At 40.7% G+C, this 17,559-nt stretch overlaps 1 protein-coding gene across 1 annotated transcript in view; it reads left to right on the top strand.

Moving 5' to 3' along the window:
- The window catches only part of fuom (fucose mutarotase), a 90,679-nt gene extending 76,224 nt beyond the window's left edge, over positions 1-14,455 (top strand). Inside the window, 2 exon segments of the mRNA XM_067972593.1 lie at positions 12,167-12,240; positions 13,526-14,455. Of these exon segments, the coding sequence (XP_067828694.1) occupies positions 12,167-12,240; positions 13,526-13,595 (144 nt within the window). The 3' untranslated portion in view covers positions 13,596-14,455.
- Positions 14,456-17,559: the final 3,104 nt, after the last annotated feature.

Genomic DNA, 17,559 nt, shown 5'->3' with positions numbered 1-17,559 from the left:
CCAAGGCTCTTTATGGTAGATGATGAACAGAGAGTTGTTGTGACAAAAATGAAGTATTTTCATCTTATTTTGGCTTGATTGAGGTTCCTTTAATATAGTAGCCGTACGATTGAAAATTCAGGTCATCAGCCTAAATCCATACAACTGTTTTGTGTATTTGTTGACTGCTTCCAAAGCCACAAAGATCTTGAGAGAGGAGCCAAGCCACATTCAAGCAAAAACAAACTCTGTGATTTGCTCAGTTATGTATATGCTCAGTTATGTATATGTATTTGAAAGTGGCTGATTAATATTCAAATCCAGGAAGTAGCAGCAGCTGTTTTGGGGATGGAGGGGTTTGTAATGAGCTGAAGCTGTAAAGTTCAGTTAAGCTGAGTGGAGTTGAGTTGAGTCAGTTGGAACCTTCAGGGAAAGGTAGGTGAAACTAACTAGATCCTGCAGTTAGAAAAGATGATAAGAAGCAAAATCAAACCGCATATATAAAAGTTAACTACAAAAGCATAGCTTAGCATTTGGATTGCACATTTTTTTTGTTAGTATAATATCTATAGTAAAACTATCTCTATATTATTTTGCTGTTACATATTTACTTGTTCATCTTTTGTTCAATAAATTTGCTTGATAGTAAAACAAGATCGAAAATGAGGTCTGATGTTGTGATGTTCTACTGCTTTTCAAAAATGGAAGAAAATTCAAAATAGATCCAAATTAACGAAGGTACAGAAAGGTTTCCTATTCATTATCCTGGACATGCTATCAGAAACTTCCCTGGATATCAGGGCCTGTGAAGTTACCCTTGAGACTGTAGGAAGCTAAGACTCACCAATGAGAGTAATTGAAATGTGAGTTTGGGTTGGAGACAACGGACTTGCTTCTGAGTCAGAACTTCGTGGGTTGAAGCCCGCTCCAGGACTTGAGCACATAATTCAGTCTGATACTTCAAATCAATAGTGAAGATGTCTTACATTGTTGGGGGTGTCATCTTTCAGATGAGATGTTAAAGTGATGTCCTATCCACCTATTCAGGTGGATGTAAAAGATCCCATGGCACTATTCAAAGGAGAGTTGGGAAATTCCCATGGTGTTCTGGCCAGCATTTCTCCTTCAACCGTGCCTCAAAGATACAGATTAAGTGGTCATTCATCTCCTTGCTGTTTGTGGGACCTCGATGTGCGCAAATTGGCTGCCAGGTTTGCCTAAATAACAACAGTGACCGCACCTCAAAAGTAATTCATTGGTTGTGAAGCACTGTTGGATGTCCTGCGGATGTGAAAGGTGCTATATAAATGCAAGTTCTTTCTTTAATCCAAAAATACAGAATCTGAAGAGTAGGGGAGGCAGGAAAAGCCCAAAACATCACAGCTGTGAATATATTACTGAAATTATTCATTAATTTCTCCTCAATCTTGTTTAAAAAATCTTACACTTTTTTCTTGTAATAGAGACCTTTTTCTGAGTTTCACATAGTGGTTATCATTCCTATTTGAGTGTGAACTTTCACTTTTGTGCTCGGTAGGATGTAACTATACAGAATTGGGATTGGGGATGCGCCAAGCGTGTCTTTTCCCACTGGCTTCCACCTACCACTTCAGGCAGTCCAGCTGCTTCAGTGCTTGAGGGATTATGGCAGTTGGCAAAATCCTGGGCTGAGAGTAGAGGTTGGAGACATCTTGTTGTTGCATCCCACTGGTGCGAGTCCACGCTGAGATTTCAATCACAGGCAGTTTGAGGAGTTCTGTAACAGAACAGTGTTCAGTGAAATGGAGTTAACCGTACAAAATAATTGCTCAAACAAATCTTTGGGAGCACTTTTTCACCTCTAATCGATTTGCCAGACCAGTGCAGTGCAGAGGGCAGTGTGTGTAGTGAAGGGCAGGCCCCGACACAGGCACCAGGAGGGTGAGAGTACAGCAGACACGACTGTCAACAGACTATTGCAAAAACCTGGGTGTGTTCTTTGACGTCCTGCTGATGAGCTTTTGACTGGCTGCTTGGCTAGTTTGCTCGTTGCTGTTTATATGACACATACTCATTACTGCTTCTTTCAAGTTTTGTGATTAGTCTGTAAATGTCCAACTATTAGTTTGCATTAGTCATTTCAATACAATACTTCGTTTTAAGTCCTTTAGGTTGAATTTACACCACTACTTTAAATGCCATTGAAGTAAAAACAGAAAATGCTGGAAAAGCTCAGCAAGTGAAGTAGCTTCTATGGAGAAAGAAACAGAGTTAACGTTTCAGGTCAAAGACCTTTCGTTAACTCTGTTTCTTTTTCCAAAGATGCTGGCTCACTTGCTGAGCTTTTCCAGCATTTTCTGTTTTTATTTCAGATTTCCAACATCCGTAGTATTTTGGTTTTAAATGCCGCTGTTGTGGTTTTACTTTGTACTGACACTGCAGCTATAGCGTAAATACAGGCTGAATCCAGAGACAGGGCTCGAACACTCACTGGAATAAAGTAGACTCCATGAATGAGGGAGTCTCACTGCTCTTTGCTTCAGAGTTAGTCTGTATCTTTGCACCGGATTTACACATTCAACAGATTTTCAATTGAAACCTCTTTGCGCTGATCCTAAACTTGTAAGTGTGGAATTTCCGCTGGGGTTGACCTGATTTCCCACCCACTGTTTACACCGTTCCTGCAGCGTTTCCGCCGATTGCCGAGGTTACACTGAAAGATCAGGAAAACTCCCAAGGAAATTCTACCCTGTATCCTTTGTTTCATGTTTGTCCCAGTTGTGAAGAAACGAGCTTTAAGTCGCTCAAGAATTATATGGCCGCCTCCACTTGTAGCCAAACAAGAATCCTGTATATTCATTTTTGGTAAAACAATTTATTGAGCATTTGCTTTCTCTATAAATACATTTTTATCTTCACTAGATTAGTATCTAAATGCAGTACTTGCTTTTCATTATAAAACAAAACTGCTACAATAGACAGAAATGAACAGATTTGCTTTCATGAATGAGAATACGTCACACGTCTAGTTTTAAAAAAAAATGATGCATGGTTAAATTGTGTATTGCTCCTTTTATCTCAGTTATGGGTATCCTGTTGTGCCATTTTTGAGTAATAATATTCTTAGTTACGAAATAAAAGGTGAATTCCTCTGTTGACCATGAATCATTTATCTCATACAGTTTCAGAAAGGCATGATGTTTGTGTGCGTAGGGCACATATTGATGTGTAAGTGAGCTACGAGAATCATATGCAGATGTTGCCATTAGTTGCAGATTTTTTGGAGGGTTGTCAAGATACAGAAGAATGGACCAGTACTCATGGGAAGACTCAGACTTAACTGGTGTGACACTGAGGCTTTTATATGCATGCGGATGTATTTCTTGATGGTGCTAGTGGGAGGAGGGATGGGAACATTAATCTGATTTCTGTATGGATAGGGATACATTTCTTGGTAATACTATATGTGGGGGAAGGGGGATATTAATGTGGTTTTTGTATTCATGGGGATACAATTTTTGGCAGTACCAGTGAGATAGAGGTAACATTAAGCAGATGCACCCAGGGTGTGCGTTGGTAGTCTGGTATGCTGAGAATTTCTATCATTTTGTCCTTAGATTTTTTTTCTCAAAGGGCATAAAACAATGCACGGTGATGATGAAAGTTTTCTTTTAATTTCCTGAGGAAGATGCTTCTGAAAAATATGCAAATATTGAAAAGCATAACAGCCAACAGAACTGGAATGAATGCTTTGAAATGAGCAATGATAAGAAGGGAATGAGATAGAGAAAAAGAGAGACTCACACTTATATAACACCGTATTGCAGCTCAGAGATATCTCAAAGTGTTTTGCATACAATTAGTTACTTTGAAGTGCACTGACTGTTATTATGTAGCCAAATTAAAGTGGAGGTGGTTTAAAAGAGAGTTATTTCTTACTGATAGTCTGATAAGAGACCTGTTAATGCCAGATAAACCCTGTGAAAATCATTTGATGCACTTAAAAAGGAAAGATCAGCTCAGCTCAAAACCACCAATCATTGCTGAATCTTTAAAATTCCATTAAAGAAAAAGCAATAAGATAGAGAAACAGCTATTTTTGCAGAGCTAAGAAGGCTGAATTTGGACAGTTTGACGCACTAAGATACCCAAGTGGTTTGGGGCCTTAGTTCAGCTGCCATTTAGGAGAAACTTCTGGCTTAGGTTTAATTTAATCTTGGGGGAAAACGGCTGTGAGCATGGAGACACTGCTAATAAAGAATTGAAGGAGTTTAAACAGGGGTATAGAGCAGTGATCAAAATACAGGCAGGATTTATTTTCCCAAGAATTTGTAATGTGAAGGAATAGGGTATCTCAGTAGGAAAGGTGTAAATGTAATGCTAAGAAAGCTGATGCCAATGGGAAGCTAAGAATAAATCTATCAGAGGAGTGCTTTATGGAGCTGTTGGATAATCTGAAGAATTAACTGGTGGAATGAAATTTGCAGTGAAAATGAGCGTCCAATCTACATTGTGAAATTCAAAGCTTAGCAGAAACTCTACTCCTTTGACAGTTGATACTAAAATTTGTGGAATGGAATTAGATATTGGTGCTTCTTTGACTATTATTCCAAAGAAATAGGAAAAAAGATCAAAATTGTATCATTACAGGAGACTTGAAGACTTGTTAGAGTACCAGTGCTGGGGCACATTGATGTGTTAGTGAACTATAGTAATTAGGTGGAGATATTGTTAGTTGGGGAATGGACAGGCGTTCATGGGAAGGAATTAACCCTGACATAACTGGGCCAAGGAGCTTGCAAACCAAAGCAGATGAATTAATGTCCAAGTGTTCGGTGTTTGGAGGTAAATCTGGCAATTGATGAAAGCCAAGTTGAAATTAAAAGGCAAGGCTTCGTCATAGTTCTATATTTGTTGCCATATGCAATGACGAATAAACTATTAAATTAACTGAATTGGCTGGAAAAGCTAAAGGCCATTGAGTAAGAGGATTGTTCTGTGTGAATAGCTCTAATTGTACCTGTTCTCAAACCAGATGGATTGCTTAGGTTAGGCTGTGACTACAAGATTACATTAAACCCTGATCTGGAAGAAGGTCCATAGGTCCTGCTAAGAATGGAATATCATGTTCAAAGGACTGTTTGCAGGATTTCTGGAATAAACTTGCAGTGTGTTTACTATTCACTGAGGATGGTGATGGAAAAAAAGCTCTCTCTAAATTGAGAACAGTACAGTACTGATCTTTGTTAAAGTGTTAACTCATTATGATCTAGCCAGACCTGTGGTCCTAGATGTCGATGCGTCTTCTTATAGCTTGGGTCAATTCCATCACACAGCTTCAAAGAAAACAATGAGGAGAAACTAAACGAGAATCCCAGTGGTATATTTGAGGAATGGAATTACTTGAAAATTGAAAAATTAACAGTGGCGATAAAATTTGATATTCAGGAATTTCACAAGTACTTATATGGTAGAAAATTTACTCCATTAGTTGATCATGAACCACTGAAAGTGATCTTGGAGCTACAGAAAGTTATACCTCCGTTGGCAGCTTCCAGATTGCAGTGCTGTGTTGTTGTCTCGATAAAAGTATGAGATCCAATATAGAACAACTATATGCTGATGGGTTTCCAATTTTAGTAATGAAAAATGAATCTGCACAAGTCAGGGAAAATTTATTCTGCACAAGTAAATTCAATCTCAGAGGAATAAATCAACTGCTTGGATGGAGCAGAATTCATAAGGCAACTCAACATGACCGTGTTATCAAGAGTGATGTATTTTGTGTAAAATGGTTGCTTGGTAAAGCACGGTGTTCCAGCAAGCTACAAAGGAAAATAATTAGTTTTAGTTGATAAAAATGTCCGCTGAAAGGTTTCAGGGTTGACATCGAAGCAGGGTTTGTTTTGATCTTTCAATACTTTGCATGAAAATTATCCAGGTTTTGCATGTGTGGAGTCTCTTGCTAGGTTGCATGTTCAGTGACTGAATAGGGGCCATGGAATTCAACAAGTCATGTAAGATTTTGAGTTGTGTTGGTTACAAGAGTTGAAGGTGCCAGTTGCTGCTGCTGATGTATGGACACGTCCATCATGATCTTAACTGTGACTACGTATTGATTTTGCAGGATTATATGGTGGCCATGAAACTACCAGATTGTCGTAAAAACCCATCAGGTTCACTAATGACTTTTAGGGAAGGAAACCTGCCGTCCTTACCCGGTCTGGCCTATATGTGACTCCAGACCCACAGCAATGTGGTTGATTCTTAATCGCCCTCTGAAATGGCCCAGCAAGCCACTCAGTTGTACAATCGCTACAAAAAGTCATAATAAGAATAAAACTGGGCGGATCTCCCGGCATCAGACCACTAGGCATCAGACATGACAAAGGCAAACCAAGCCCAGTCGACCCTGCAAAGTTCTCCTCACTAACATCTGGGGACTTGTGCCAAAATTGGGAGAGCTGTCCTACAGACTGGTCAAGCAACATCCTGACATAGCCATACTCACAGAATCATACCTTTCAGCCAACGTCACAGACTCTTCCATCACCATTCCTGGGTATGCCCTGTCCCACCGGCAGGACAGACCCACCAGAGGTGGCGGTACAGTGATATAGTCAGGAGGGAGTGGCCCTGGGAGTCCTCAACATTGACTCCGTACCTCATGAAATCTCATGGCATCAGGTCAACCATGGGCAAGGAAACCTCCTGCTGATTACCACCTACCGTCCTCCCTCAACTGATGAATCAGTCCTTCTACATGTTGAGCACCACATGGAGGAAGCACTGAGGGTACCAAGGGCACAGAATGTACTCTGGGTGGGGGACTTCAACGTCCATCACCAAGAGTTGCTCGGTAGCACCACTATTAACCGAACTGGCTGAGTCCTGAAGGACATAGCTGCCAGACTGGGCCTGCGGCAGGTGGTGAGCGAACCAACATGAGGGAAAAACCTACTTGATCTCGTCCTCACCAATCTATCTGTCGCAGATGCATCTGTCCCTGACACTATTGGTAGGAGGGACCACCGCACAGTCCTTATGGAGACGAAGTCCCGTCTTCACACTGAGGACACCATCCAACGTGTTGTGTGGCACTACCATCGTGCTAAATAGGATGAATTCAGAACAGATCTAGCAGCTCAAAACTGGGCATCCAGGAGGCACTGTGGGCCAGCAGCAGCAGAATTGTATTTCAGCACAATCTGTAACCTCATGGCCCGGCATATTCTTCACTCTACCATTACCACCAAGCCAGGGGATCAACCCTGTTTCAATGAGGAGTGCAGAAGAGCATGCCAGGAGCAGCACCAGGCATATCTAAAAATGAGGTGCCAACCTGGTGAAGCTACAACACAGGACTACTTGCATGCTAAACAGCAGAAGCAACATGCTATAGACAGAGCTAAGTGATTCCATAACCAACGGATCAGATCAAAGCTCTGCAGTCCTGCCACATCCAGTCGTGAATGGTGGTGGACAATTAAGCAACTAACGGGAGGAGGATGCTCCGTGAACATCCCTATCCTCAATCATGGCAGAGAACAGCATGTGAGTGCAAAAGACAAGGCTGAAGCGTTTGCAACCATCTTGGCCTCCTCCCGATAGCTCCACCATCACAGAAGCCAGTCTTCAGCCAATTCGATTCACTCCACGTGATATCAAGAAATGGCTGAGTGCACTGGATACAGCAAAGGCTATGGACCCCGACAACATCCCAGCTGCAGTGCTGAAGACTTGTGCTCCAGAGCTAGCCACGCCTCTAGCCAAACTGTTCCAGTACAGCTACAACACTGGCATCTACCCGATAATGTGGAAAATTGCCCAGGTATGTCCTGTCCACAAAAAGCAGGACAAATCGAATCCATCCAATTACTGCCCCATCAGTCTACTCTTGATCAGCAAAGTGATGGAAGGTGTCATCGACAGTGCTATCAAGCAGCACTTACTCACCAATAACCTGCTCACCGATGCTTAGTTTGGGTTCCGCCAGGACCACTCAGCTCCAGACCTCATTACAGCATTGATCCAAACATGGACAAAACAGCTGAATTCCAGAGGTGAGGGGAGAGTGACTGCCCTTGACATCAAGGCAGCATTTGACCAAGTGTGGCACCAAGGAGCCCTAGTAAGATTGAAGTCAATGGGATTCAGGGGCCAAACTGTCCAGTGGCTGGAGTCATACCTAGCACAAAGGATGATGGTAGTGGTTGTTGGAGGCCAATCATCTCAGCCCCAGGACATTGCTGCAGGAGTTCCTCAGAGGAGTGTCCTAGGCCCAACCATCTTCAGCTGCTTCATCAATGATCTTCCCTCCATCATAAGGTCAGAAATGGGGATGTTCGCTGGTGATTGCACAGTGGTCAGTTCCATTTGCAACCCCTCAGATAATGAAGCAGTCCGTGCCGGCACGCAGCAAGACCTGGACAACATCCAGGCTTGGGCTGATAAATGGCAAGTAACATTCGCACCAGACAAGTGCCAGACAATGACCATCTCCAACAAGAGAGAGTCTAACCACCTCCCCTTGACATTCAACATTACCATCGCCGAATCCTCCACCATCAACATCCTGGGGGTCACCATTGACCAGAAACTTAACTGGACCAGCCACATAAATGTTGTGGCTACAAGAGCAGGTCAGAGGCTGGGTATTCTGCAGCGAGTGACTCACCTCCTGACTCCCCAAAGCCTTTCCACCGTCTCCAAGGCATAAGTCAGGAGTGTGATGGAATACTCCCCACTTGCCTGGATGAGTGCAGCTCCAACAACACTCAAGAAGCTCGACACCATCCAGGACAAAGCAGCCCGCTTGATTGGCACCCCATCCACCACCCTAAACATTCACTCCCTTCACCACCAGCATACCATGGCTGCAGTGTGTACCATCTACAGGATGCACTGCAGCAACTTGCCAAGGCTTCTTCGACAGCACATCCCAAACCCGCGACCTCTACCACCTAGAAGGACAAGGGCAACAGCACATGAGAACAACACCACCTGCACGTTCCCCTCCAAGTCACACACCATCCCGACTTGGAAATATATCGCCGTTCCTTCATCGTTGCTGGGTCAAAATCCCAGAACTCCCTTCCTAACAGCACTGTGGGAGAACCGTCACCACACGGACTGCAGCGGTTCAAAAAGGCGGCTCACCACCACCTTCTCAAGGGCAATTAGGGATGGGCAATAAATGCTGGCCTTGCCAGCGACGCCAACATCCCATGAACGAATAATAAAAAAATGTTTTTCATTGATGCGGATATATGATTAAAATGGATAGTATTAATTGATGTGTATGCTGCCACCACTGGTCACATCATAATGGTATTGAGATTGTTTCTTGCATGGCAAGGATTATCTGAAGACTTGGAAATTGGACTGAAGTTTAAAGCGCAGGAGTTCAAAGATATATCTTTTCCTCTCTAGCCTTTGTCATTCCTGTTCAACAGTTAAAGCAGAATAAGCAACAATCAATACCACAAAGAAAAAAAATGTTATTTTAAATTAAAAATTGGCATAATTTTTAGTCACAAATTGAGGTATGCCACACAGCACAACTAACAGTCTACCAGCAGAATGTAAATAGTATATTCATAGACCAAATTGAATGTGGTGAAAGAAAACCTATTTAAATCTGTACGGAAAAATCTACACCTATTCAACAGAGTTTAAGATATTTTGAGATCATAGTTTGGGAATACCAGAATTTGAAAGAATTTGATTTTAAGGAATTGTAATGAAAAAAACTTGGAATGTGTTCAAATGGAACATGTTGACCAGATGTTATATTAGTCTATAGCTCAATCAAATGACTAATCAATAATACTAATGCAGCCTTGTACAAGTTCCATCATCAGTGAATCAAGTGACATATAAGTAGTGGAATCGCAGCCTGAGTATATATATGTATATATTGTATATATCAGACTGTCCTACCTGTGAGTGCGGTGCTGATGCCAGTACCAAATACAATAGAGAAACTTAAACTGAGACAGAATCATTTGAACAAAATAGTACATCATAATGTTCCAAACAGAAATTTTCAAAACCAGACAGGTTCATCGAAGATACGTAAACATGAACTGAAATGGAGAACCTGTCGGAGAGAGATTATGGCACCATTGAAAACTATGGAGTAGATTTTCAACTTGCCACCTGGGTGTAAAACTGTTATTGCAGATCCCAGTGGAAATTAAAACCGGGCAGTTTCTATAACAGATGGCTGATCCGCAATGCCAGTTTTATGCCTGGGTGGTACATTGGCAATCTACCCCTATTTCTAAGGCAGGAAAATGTTTTTGACTTTTAGGGATGCATTTCTTGGTAAGCGAGAGAGGATTTTAAGCAGCTACTAGTTTGGGAGCAGCCATTAACTCTGCAGATCTTCTGTAATGTTTTTAGTTGTTTTGCCTGAAATAGATGAATGAGCACACAACAACGATGAGGCTGTAATTTGGTTGTAGGAGTTTTGTAAGCATAAATGATGGTGAAATTAAGAACCAATTTGCTGTTATGATTCACGGGATAATCTGAATCACTTCAATTGCATTGTGTCTTTGTAATCATAACAGGGTCTTCAATTTCTTCCAAAAAGAGCTGCAAACATGGTTTTGTATGTAGAACAGAGTGTATTTAATAATAACCAGTAATAATGATACCACTCAGCAACTGCAGCAGCACTTTGGGGGTAATTTTGACTTTGGGCGAGAGGGCAAAACAGATCAGCCGCCCATTATGCATCTCTCCCAATTTTAATTTGCCATTAATTTCAGTATCACCCATTTTACACTATTGTCCAAAATCAAAATTACCTCTATTGCTTTGCATCTCTCCCCTCGCGCTCTCTTTCTCTTTGTCTCCACAGAACCTTCTGTGTTTTGCTTCATATACCCAAATTTCCCCTTCATATTCCACGGGAGTGGGAAGAGCCATAATCCTCCTCCCTCTGTTCAGTCCCATCGGGTCATAACACATGTTAAGGACCAGGTGGGTCCTTGAAAGAATATGTTGGGTTGAAATATTATAGGGAGTCAGGAAATGGCAGAGATGCTATAAGCATTTTTCATGTCAGTCTTCAAAAGTCAAGACTGTGGAAAACTTCTGGATCCAGTCATCTACAATATGTATAGAGGTTAGTAAAGCATGAGTTATGAAAAAGTCAATGAATAAAATGTTAAAAGGACACCTGGTTAAAATATATTACACCTTGAATGTTCAAACAAACTGGTGAAGCTCTGGTGAATATTTTTAGAAGTTCTATAAACAAAGAAGATGTGCTGAGGACTGCAAACGCTATGGCAATTATTCAAAGCAGCAGTGAGACAGGAACCTGGAAGTTATAGAGCAGTTAGCTGAATATCCATAAAGGGAAGAAACATTTGAAAGCATTTCAGGGAATGCTATAATTTTTAGTCTAAACAGTGCATAAGGAGTAATCGGCATAGATTTAGAAGCAATAGGCCATGCCTCACAAATGTATTGGAATTCTTTGAGAATGTAACTAAGTTGGTAGATGAGGGCTGTGGAGTGGATATAATTTACTGGGATTTTCAGAAAAGATTTCCAAAGTCATGCTTTTCAAGTAGATTGAAACTCATTGAATTAAGCATGAATTGGCGAACTGAATTGAAAACTGGCTTTCTGGGATTTATTTTAAAGTATTTGATTATAAGTTGATGCAAGTTATTCTAACCTTGTATAGACTATTGGTGAGGCCACATTTAAAATACTCAATGTAGTTTTGGACATCTTCAAAAGGATCAATGCATAGGAGAGGGTTTAGAAAAGACAGATGAGGGTGATTTGGTAATTACACCTGCACGTTATGAAGTGCCTCTCACCGATCTGAACTAACTTTCATTGGCGAAGAGAAAATGGAGAGTTGGGTTTGGACTGGTCGGCCCAGTTCTTGCTTGGGCTGCCTGTAAATTTCTGAAATTCCATCCAGTCCACTGAAGGACTTTTGAAGTGTAGTCACTGTTGTAGAGGCCTGGATAATTCCAGCAGGCCTGGAATTCATTAGAAATAAGTGCTTCATTCATTACTTACTTTCTTAACCGCTTTCATTGTGAAAAGAAACGGACGCTTAAAAAAAGTCGAATTTTAAGTAGGCAGTACCAACAGTGAAACCATGTAAATTCTACTTATGTTGCATACTTAATTTATAATAGATTTTTAGCAACATTGCCTGTTAATTTTTCAGAAACCCCTGGAAAAAGTGGAGAGATTTGCTTTTTATGAACGAGCAAAGAAATCTTTCGCCGTTGTTGCTACAGGGTAAGTTTTCCATAATGTTTAAACTCAACATATGCACCGTGTTCTATTTTACATACATCTGTTGGGAAATCACTTGAGAGTCTGAATGAAATTGAACACAAAAGCTGGATGTCAGAATCTGTAGAATAGAACAAAGTAAATTATTTATGTAGAATAAGGAATATTGTTTTAAGATGTAACCCAAACCTTAAGGGAGACTTTTTTTAACCCCCCCCCCCCCCACATTCTCTTTTCAAAATATAATATACTAGTTGATTTCCCATGACATTGCACACAGGGAATCAAGACCATAAGTAGTCCTCAGGTGAAGCAAGGTTAGAGGGCTGGAGATAATTGGGCCAGGGCATGCTGACATAATTCAGTCCCCTTTTTATAGTCATACATTCTGTCTTTATTTTATTATTTCCATTATAAATTCCAATGTCCACATTTATAATGGAAAGTGCCCATGTAAACCTGTCACACTGTAATTATACCCTCCTACCAGTGGTGGTGCTGTAGCGCCTCCATCTGAGGGAGCGTCTAGTTATAGTGTCATTTTTACTTTTCATTATGTATTATTTTAAAAATATATTTGTTTTTCCCTTATTCCTTTTCCACCTACTTTCATTAATTGGGAGACTGGCCTTGTCCAGTCCAGTCCAATAAATTTAGGTAGTGCTGCTACAAGGTGATGCGAGATGATCTTCTGTGCCCTTTCTTTTCTTTTATTTCCCCTCCATTGCAGCCGATCAGTCTGAGTTAAACTTATCACCTAGGGGTGTATCATTGAAATTTTGAAGGTCAATCAAGACTAATCTCAGGCTTCCTAGTCAAGAGGCTGGCAGTATGGTTATGCAATTTGCTCCATTGTGTCAGGATGTGTAGTCTACTGATATTTTGGAACAGTGGCTGTATACCATGATTAGAAAAGAATAGAAGGCACATATTCTAACATCAGGACATACAAATTCCCAACTCTCCCAGAAAATGGAGAGATTGAATTCCCCAAATATATGACACCAGGGTCCTGAAATGTTACTGTGGGCTATTAGAAGATGTTAAGGTAGCAGAGAGAGGAAATTAAGATGAAGGTATTAAGTGTTTTTGTGCTTGTATCCCATTGGCATAATTTCAGGGCCTGTGCTTTAACTTGTTGGGAAAAACATAATCCTAGAAAATTACATTTTGCAAGGATACTTAAGCAATAACTGTTACTGGCTGTTTAAACCTGCCCCTTGCTAAATAACATAATTGATCTTATAGGAAAGAAGAAGTTTTATATTCTTAATGCTTTTTGTCACAGGGAAACTGCACTGTACGGAAACCTCATCCTTACAAAAGGCGTGATTCCTGCTGGAGAAAATGGCGAGTGAAAATTTCGCAAATGGAGGAAGTTCCTGAAGTAAAATTCTCAAGATTTGGATCATTAGCGTGTGTAAAATGTGAGACCATTGTGCAAAAACAAAGAGAACTAGAGATGAGTGTGACTAGAGCTTGTGATAAAGGTTGGAGAGGATATGTGCTGGGGAGCCATGCGATATGATTTATGTCTCAGGAGCAGGCTGATTGTATAAATCATGAGTGGGATATAAATCGCATTCCACAGCTCCTTATCATTAGGATAGGGGATATGTTGTAAGCTCAGGAATCGACCTTTTCTCTGCCTCTAGGATTCGCTATGCAAAACTCAAGCAACTAATCACACTACTTGTGATAAGAGTGGAAATTGGTGGAATTTGTCTTGGAATGTCACGCTGTGCAAAATCATTTGCCCTACTCATTATGTGTTCTGATTATACTGCAGATTGGATAAGCAATTAAAATAGCTGATGTAAATATTAATTTTGCTGATAAGTTATTGAAATGCAGATTACTGGTTCTGGTGATGATGTGAATTTTTTCTCATAATACTATTGGTTCTCTATGAAATCTCTATGAAATATGAAAAATATTCCTGTATACTATGATTAGATTTGAATGGAATGCACATATTCTAATATCAGGACATATAAAGTAGAAGTTCAAGTATAAACATTAACGGTGGGTTGAAGTGAGTCATTGGGCTAAATATTGTCACCATTTGCTGTTAGGAGATGTGATTATGCTGAAAACAGATCTGTAAGATCACTTTTGAAAGTTGTGAACTGATTATTGTAATGGAGAGAAAATCTTTGAATGCTTGTTTACTTAAAGTTGGGTAAAACTTATTAATAAATCAGCCTATTTTATACAGTATTGTAATATATTTGAGAGAAATTTGTAACATCCCTTTCAGTGTTACAATGAATTTCATACGTTTTGGATTGTCTAACCATTGTAGACATTAATCCAAGAACAACTTCATATTGAAGGGTCACCGACTTCACAAACAATGTTCAATGAACTGCTTTTGTTTGAAAACATGTGGCTGGTTTCTCTTCTCCATGCGTTTGCGATACCTTTTCATTAAGACCATCTTTCATTAAGCTCAGCTAAAAGTCACGCAATCTAAGGAGCATTATATAAGCATTTTGCACTGTAAGTGCTGAGTACATTACATGCAGTTCCATGCGTGCCCCTTATGAAATTAAAGCCAATCCCTCGCTTAATGTCAACACTGTGCAAAATGCCAATAGCTAAATAGGTCTCTTGTTCTAGCTGTAAGGTTCACAATTATTGCCAAACTGATGTTGCTCCACTCCTGTTAATGGTCGGCTAATGGATGATGTAGGGAAACGAATGGAAATGTAAGAGATATGGCTGAGTTTCAGGTTGTGTAATTATTGTGGAACAGCTAATTGAGAGCAGGGACAGCAAGATTCAGACCATGAACTGCAGCTTTGTTCTCCTATTTTTCCTTGCCTTTGTAGGATGGCAGTGCCTTGTTGTGGGTGTTGGCTATTTGCTGAATCTGGTCTTAATAATTTGATTTTAGGAACAAGGTTCGGCTCCCTACTTGATTTCACTCTGCATTTCCGTTCCGACTAATACGACAGCCTTACTGATGCGCTGTAGGGGGATAATATTTCAAAAAATAGTTTGCAGATCAACCACAAATCCTCGGCTCTATTTGATTCAGTGAAGAATTATTCATAGGGATTACATCACTCAGAAGCTACAATACATTCAGCCCAGATGCGTTTAATGTGGGAACGGAGTGAAATCTGCAGCAGGTCCAGTTGTCAAATTAAACAAAGAAAAATGTGCACGTTTATTTTAAATCCTGGTTTCTCCGGGAAACTTCGTCCAAAAGACAATGAAGTGTGCATTGACCATGATTTGTAGAGCATGCTAGGAAATATTACCCAAGGATTCTGGGCACGGTTAATCCAACAACCATTTCCTGACAGTGTATGGGTTTTACTGTTATGGTAGATTGTCTAGCAGCCATGAAGTGCTGACCAGCTTCTCCTACTGAGCTATCGTGGGATAATTTGTCAGTCACTACAGCTCTGCAATAAGAAATGCCACTTAAATTGAAGATCTAATGAAAGATAATTATTCCTACCCTGACCACCCCTAAACAAAGGCTATATAAAATGTGATAGCAATCAAATAATCGAATCGTGGCAGCACAATCATGGCTGAAATATATTTTGTTGTGAAGATATTAACATTTAAAAAGGGAAAGAGCCTACAGTTTCTGGTATGAGTGTGATAAGGCCAACCCCTGCTTAAAAAAGAAACTAATGGGAAGACTTTTAAAAAATCTATTTTGCTAGAAATGGCACGATGGGCTGAACGGCCTCCTCGGTGCTGTATGATTCTAGCATTAAAGGTGCACTGTTCTCATGAAGAGATGTCAAATAAAAAAATGGTTAAACACGTAACGTGATGGAATAACATGCACCATCGCCCCTCTTGCACATAAAGCCGTCATGCTAAAAATGGCACATGGTTCCTCTGCCCCCCCCCCAAAGCTAGTCTAACAACATGCCCCTTTTAGGGACAGGAAACAAGCAAGAAAACAATGAGTACCTTCGAATTCAGATAACATTCACAGATCAGCAGAGCTTTGAGCTCATGGCTTATGGCAGGGGTATCCAAACCATGACCTGTGCCCTTGAGCCCTGGCCATCCGGCTCTCGGAGCCCAGGCAACTCAGTCCTATTTGTGCTTACATTTCATATTCACAGGTTTGTCCTGTTTGAATTTCATGGGCCTGGAGAACTGGAATGGGTTGTTTTCAGCACTGTTGCCTCATTGGTAAAAGAGAAAGAGCTCCCATTTGTACAGCGCCTTTCACGACCCCCGGACGTCCCGAAGTGCGTCACGGCCAACAAAGTACTTTCTGAAGCGTTGTCACTGTTGTAATGTAGGAAAATAAATCCTAAATCAGAGCACTAGGATCCGTTAGTAATAGCAACTTGAGATCTAGGTAAATGAATGGAAGCATGGATTTAAACGATATATGCGGCCCTGCTGCTCATGGTATGATACGTACATGACCTATGAAAAGGAAACGTTTGGACACTCTTTGGCGGTACCTGAACCCCATCCTGCTGTGTTCCAGCTTTGTACGCACTCCTCTATTTGTAATATTGTATTTTTAAAATTTGTTCTTGGGATGTGGGCAACACTGACAAGGCAATACTTATTTTCCACCCCCCAGTTGCCCTGACAGCATTAAGAGTCAACCATATAATGTGGGACTGGAGTCATGTGTAGGCCAGACCTGGTGGAGATGACAGGTTCCCTTTCCTGAAGGACTTTGATAACCTGGTTGGGTTTTTGAAACAATCCAGCAGCTTTCATGGTCATTTTCTAGTGCTATCCCACAATTACCAGATTTATTGAACTCATGGCTTGCTAGTCCAGTACCATGACCATTAGGTTACCGTAGCCATTGCGTGGTTGTGAGTAATGAAAATATGCAATTATAAAGTATTTTTAACAATTACATCCATTACATTCTGCCAACTAATGCTTTGTTCATTCTATAGAATTGGCACTTCAAAGTTACTGAAAATTATAGACAAATAATAAAGTCCTCTTGTTTATGTTCACATAAGCAATCCTCAAGGAGTATTACTGTACCATCTAACTGCATGATCCACATAAAACCTGGACGAGTCTCAACTTCCTACAGCTCAACCTTGGTAAAACTGAAGTTCGTCTCCTGCCAACAGCCATGTGCCTCTGGCAACCTTGGCATTCTCTTCAACCCTAAGCTGAGCTATCTACCCCCTATCCATTCTGTCACCCAGATCGACTTCTTCCACCAGGATTGACTTATTCCATCCTGAGAAAACTGCCTGCTTATGCCCCTACTTCACATGTTTTGTGGCTAAAATACTAATCCACACCTTTGTCACCTCTAAGATTGATTTCTGTAATGCTCTCCTGGGCAGTCTTCCC

The sequence above is a fragment of the Heptranchias perlo genome, chromosome 36 (assembly GCF_035084215.1).
Source record: "Heptranchias perlo isolate sHepPer1 chromosome 36, sHepPer1.hap1, whole genome shotgun sequence".
Lineage (NCBI taxonomy): Eukaryota > Metazoa > Chordata > Chondrichthyes > Hexanchiformes > Hexanchidae > Heptranchias > Heptranchias perlo.
Note: the sequence above shows the minus strand (reverse complement) of the source record. Positions and strands in the feature narration are given on the sequence as shown.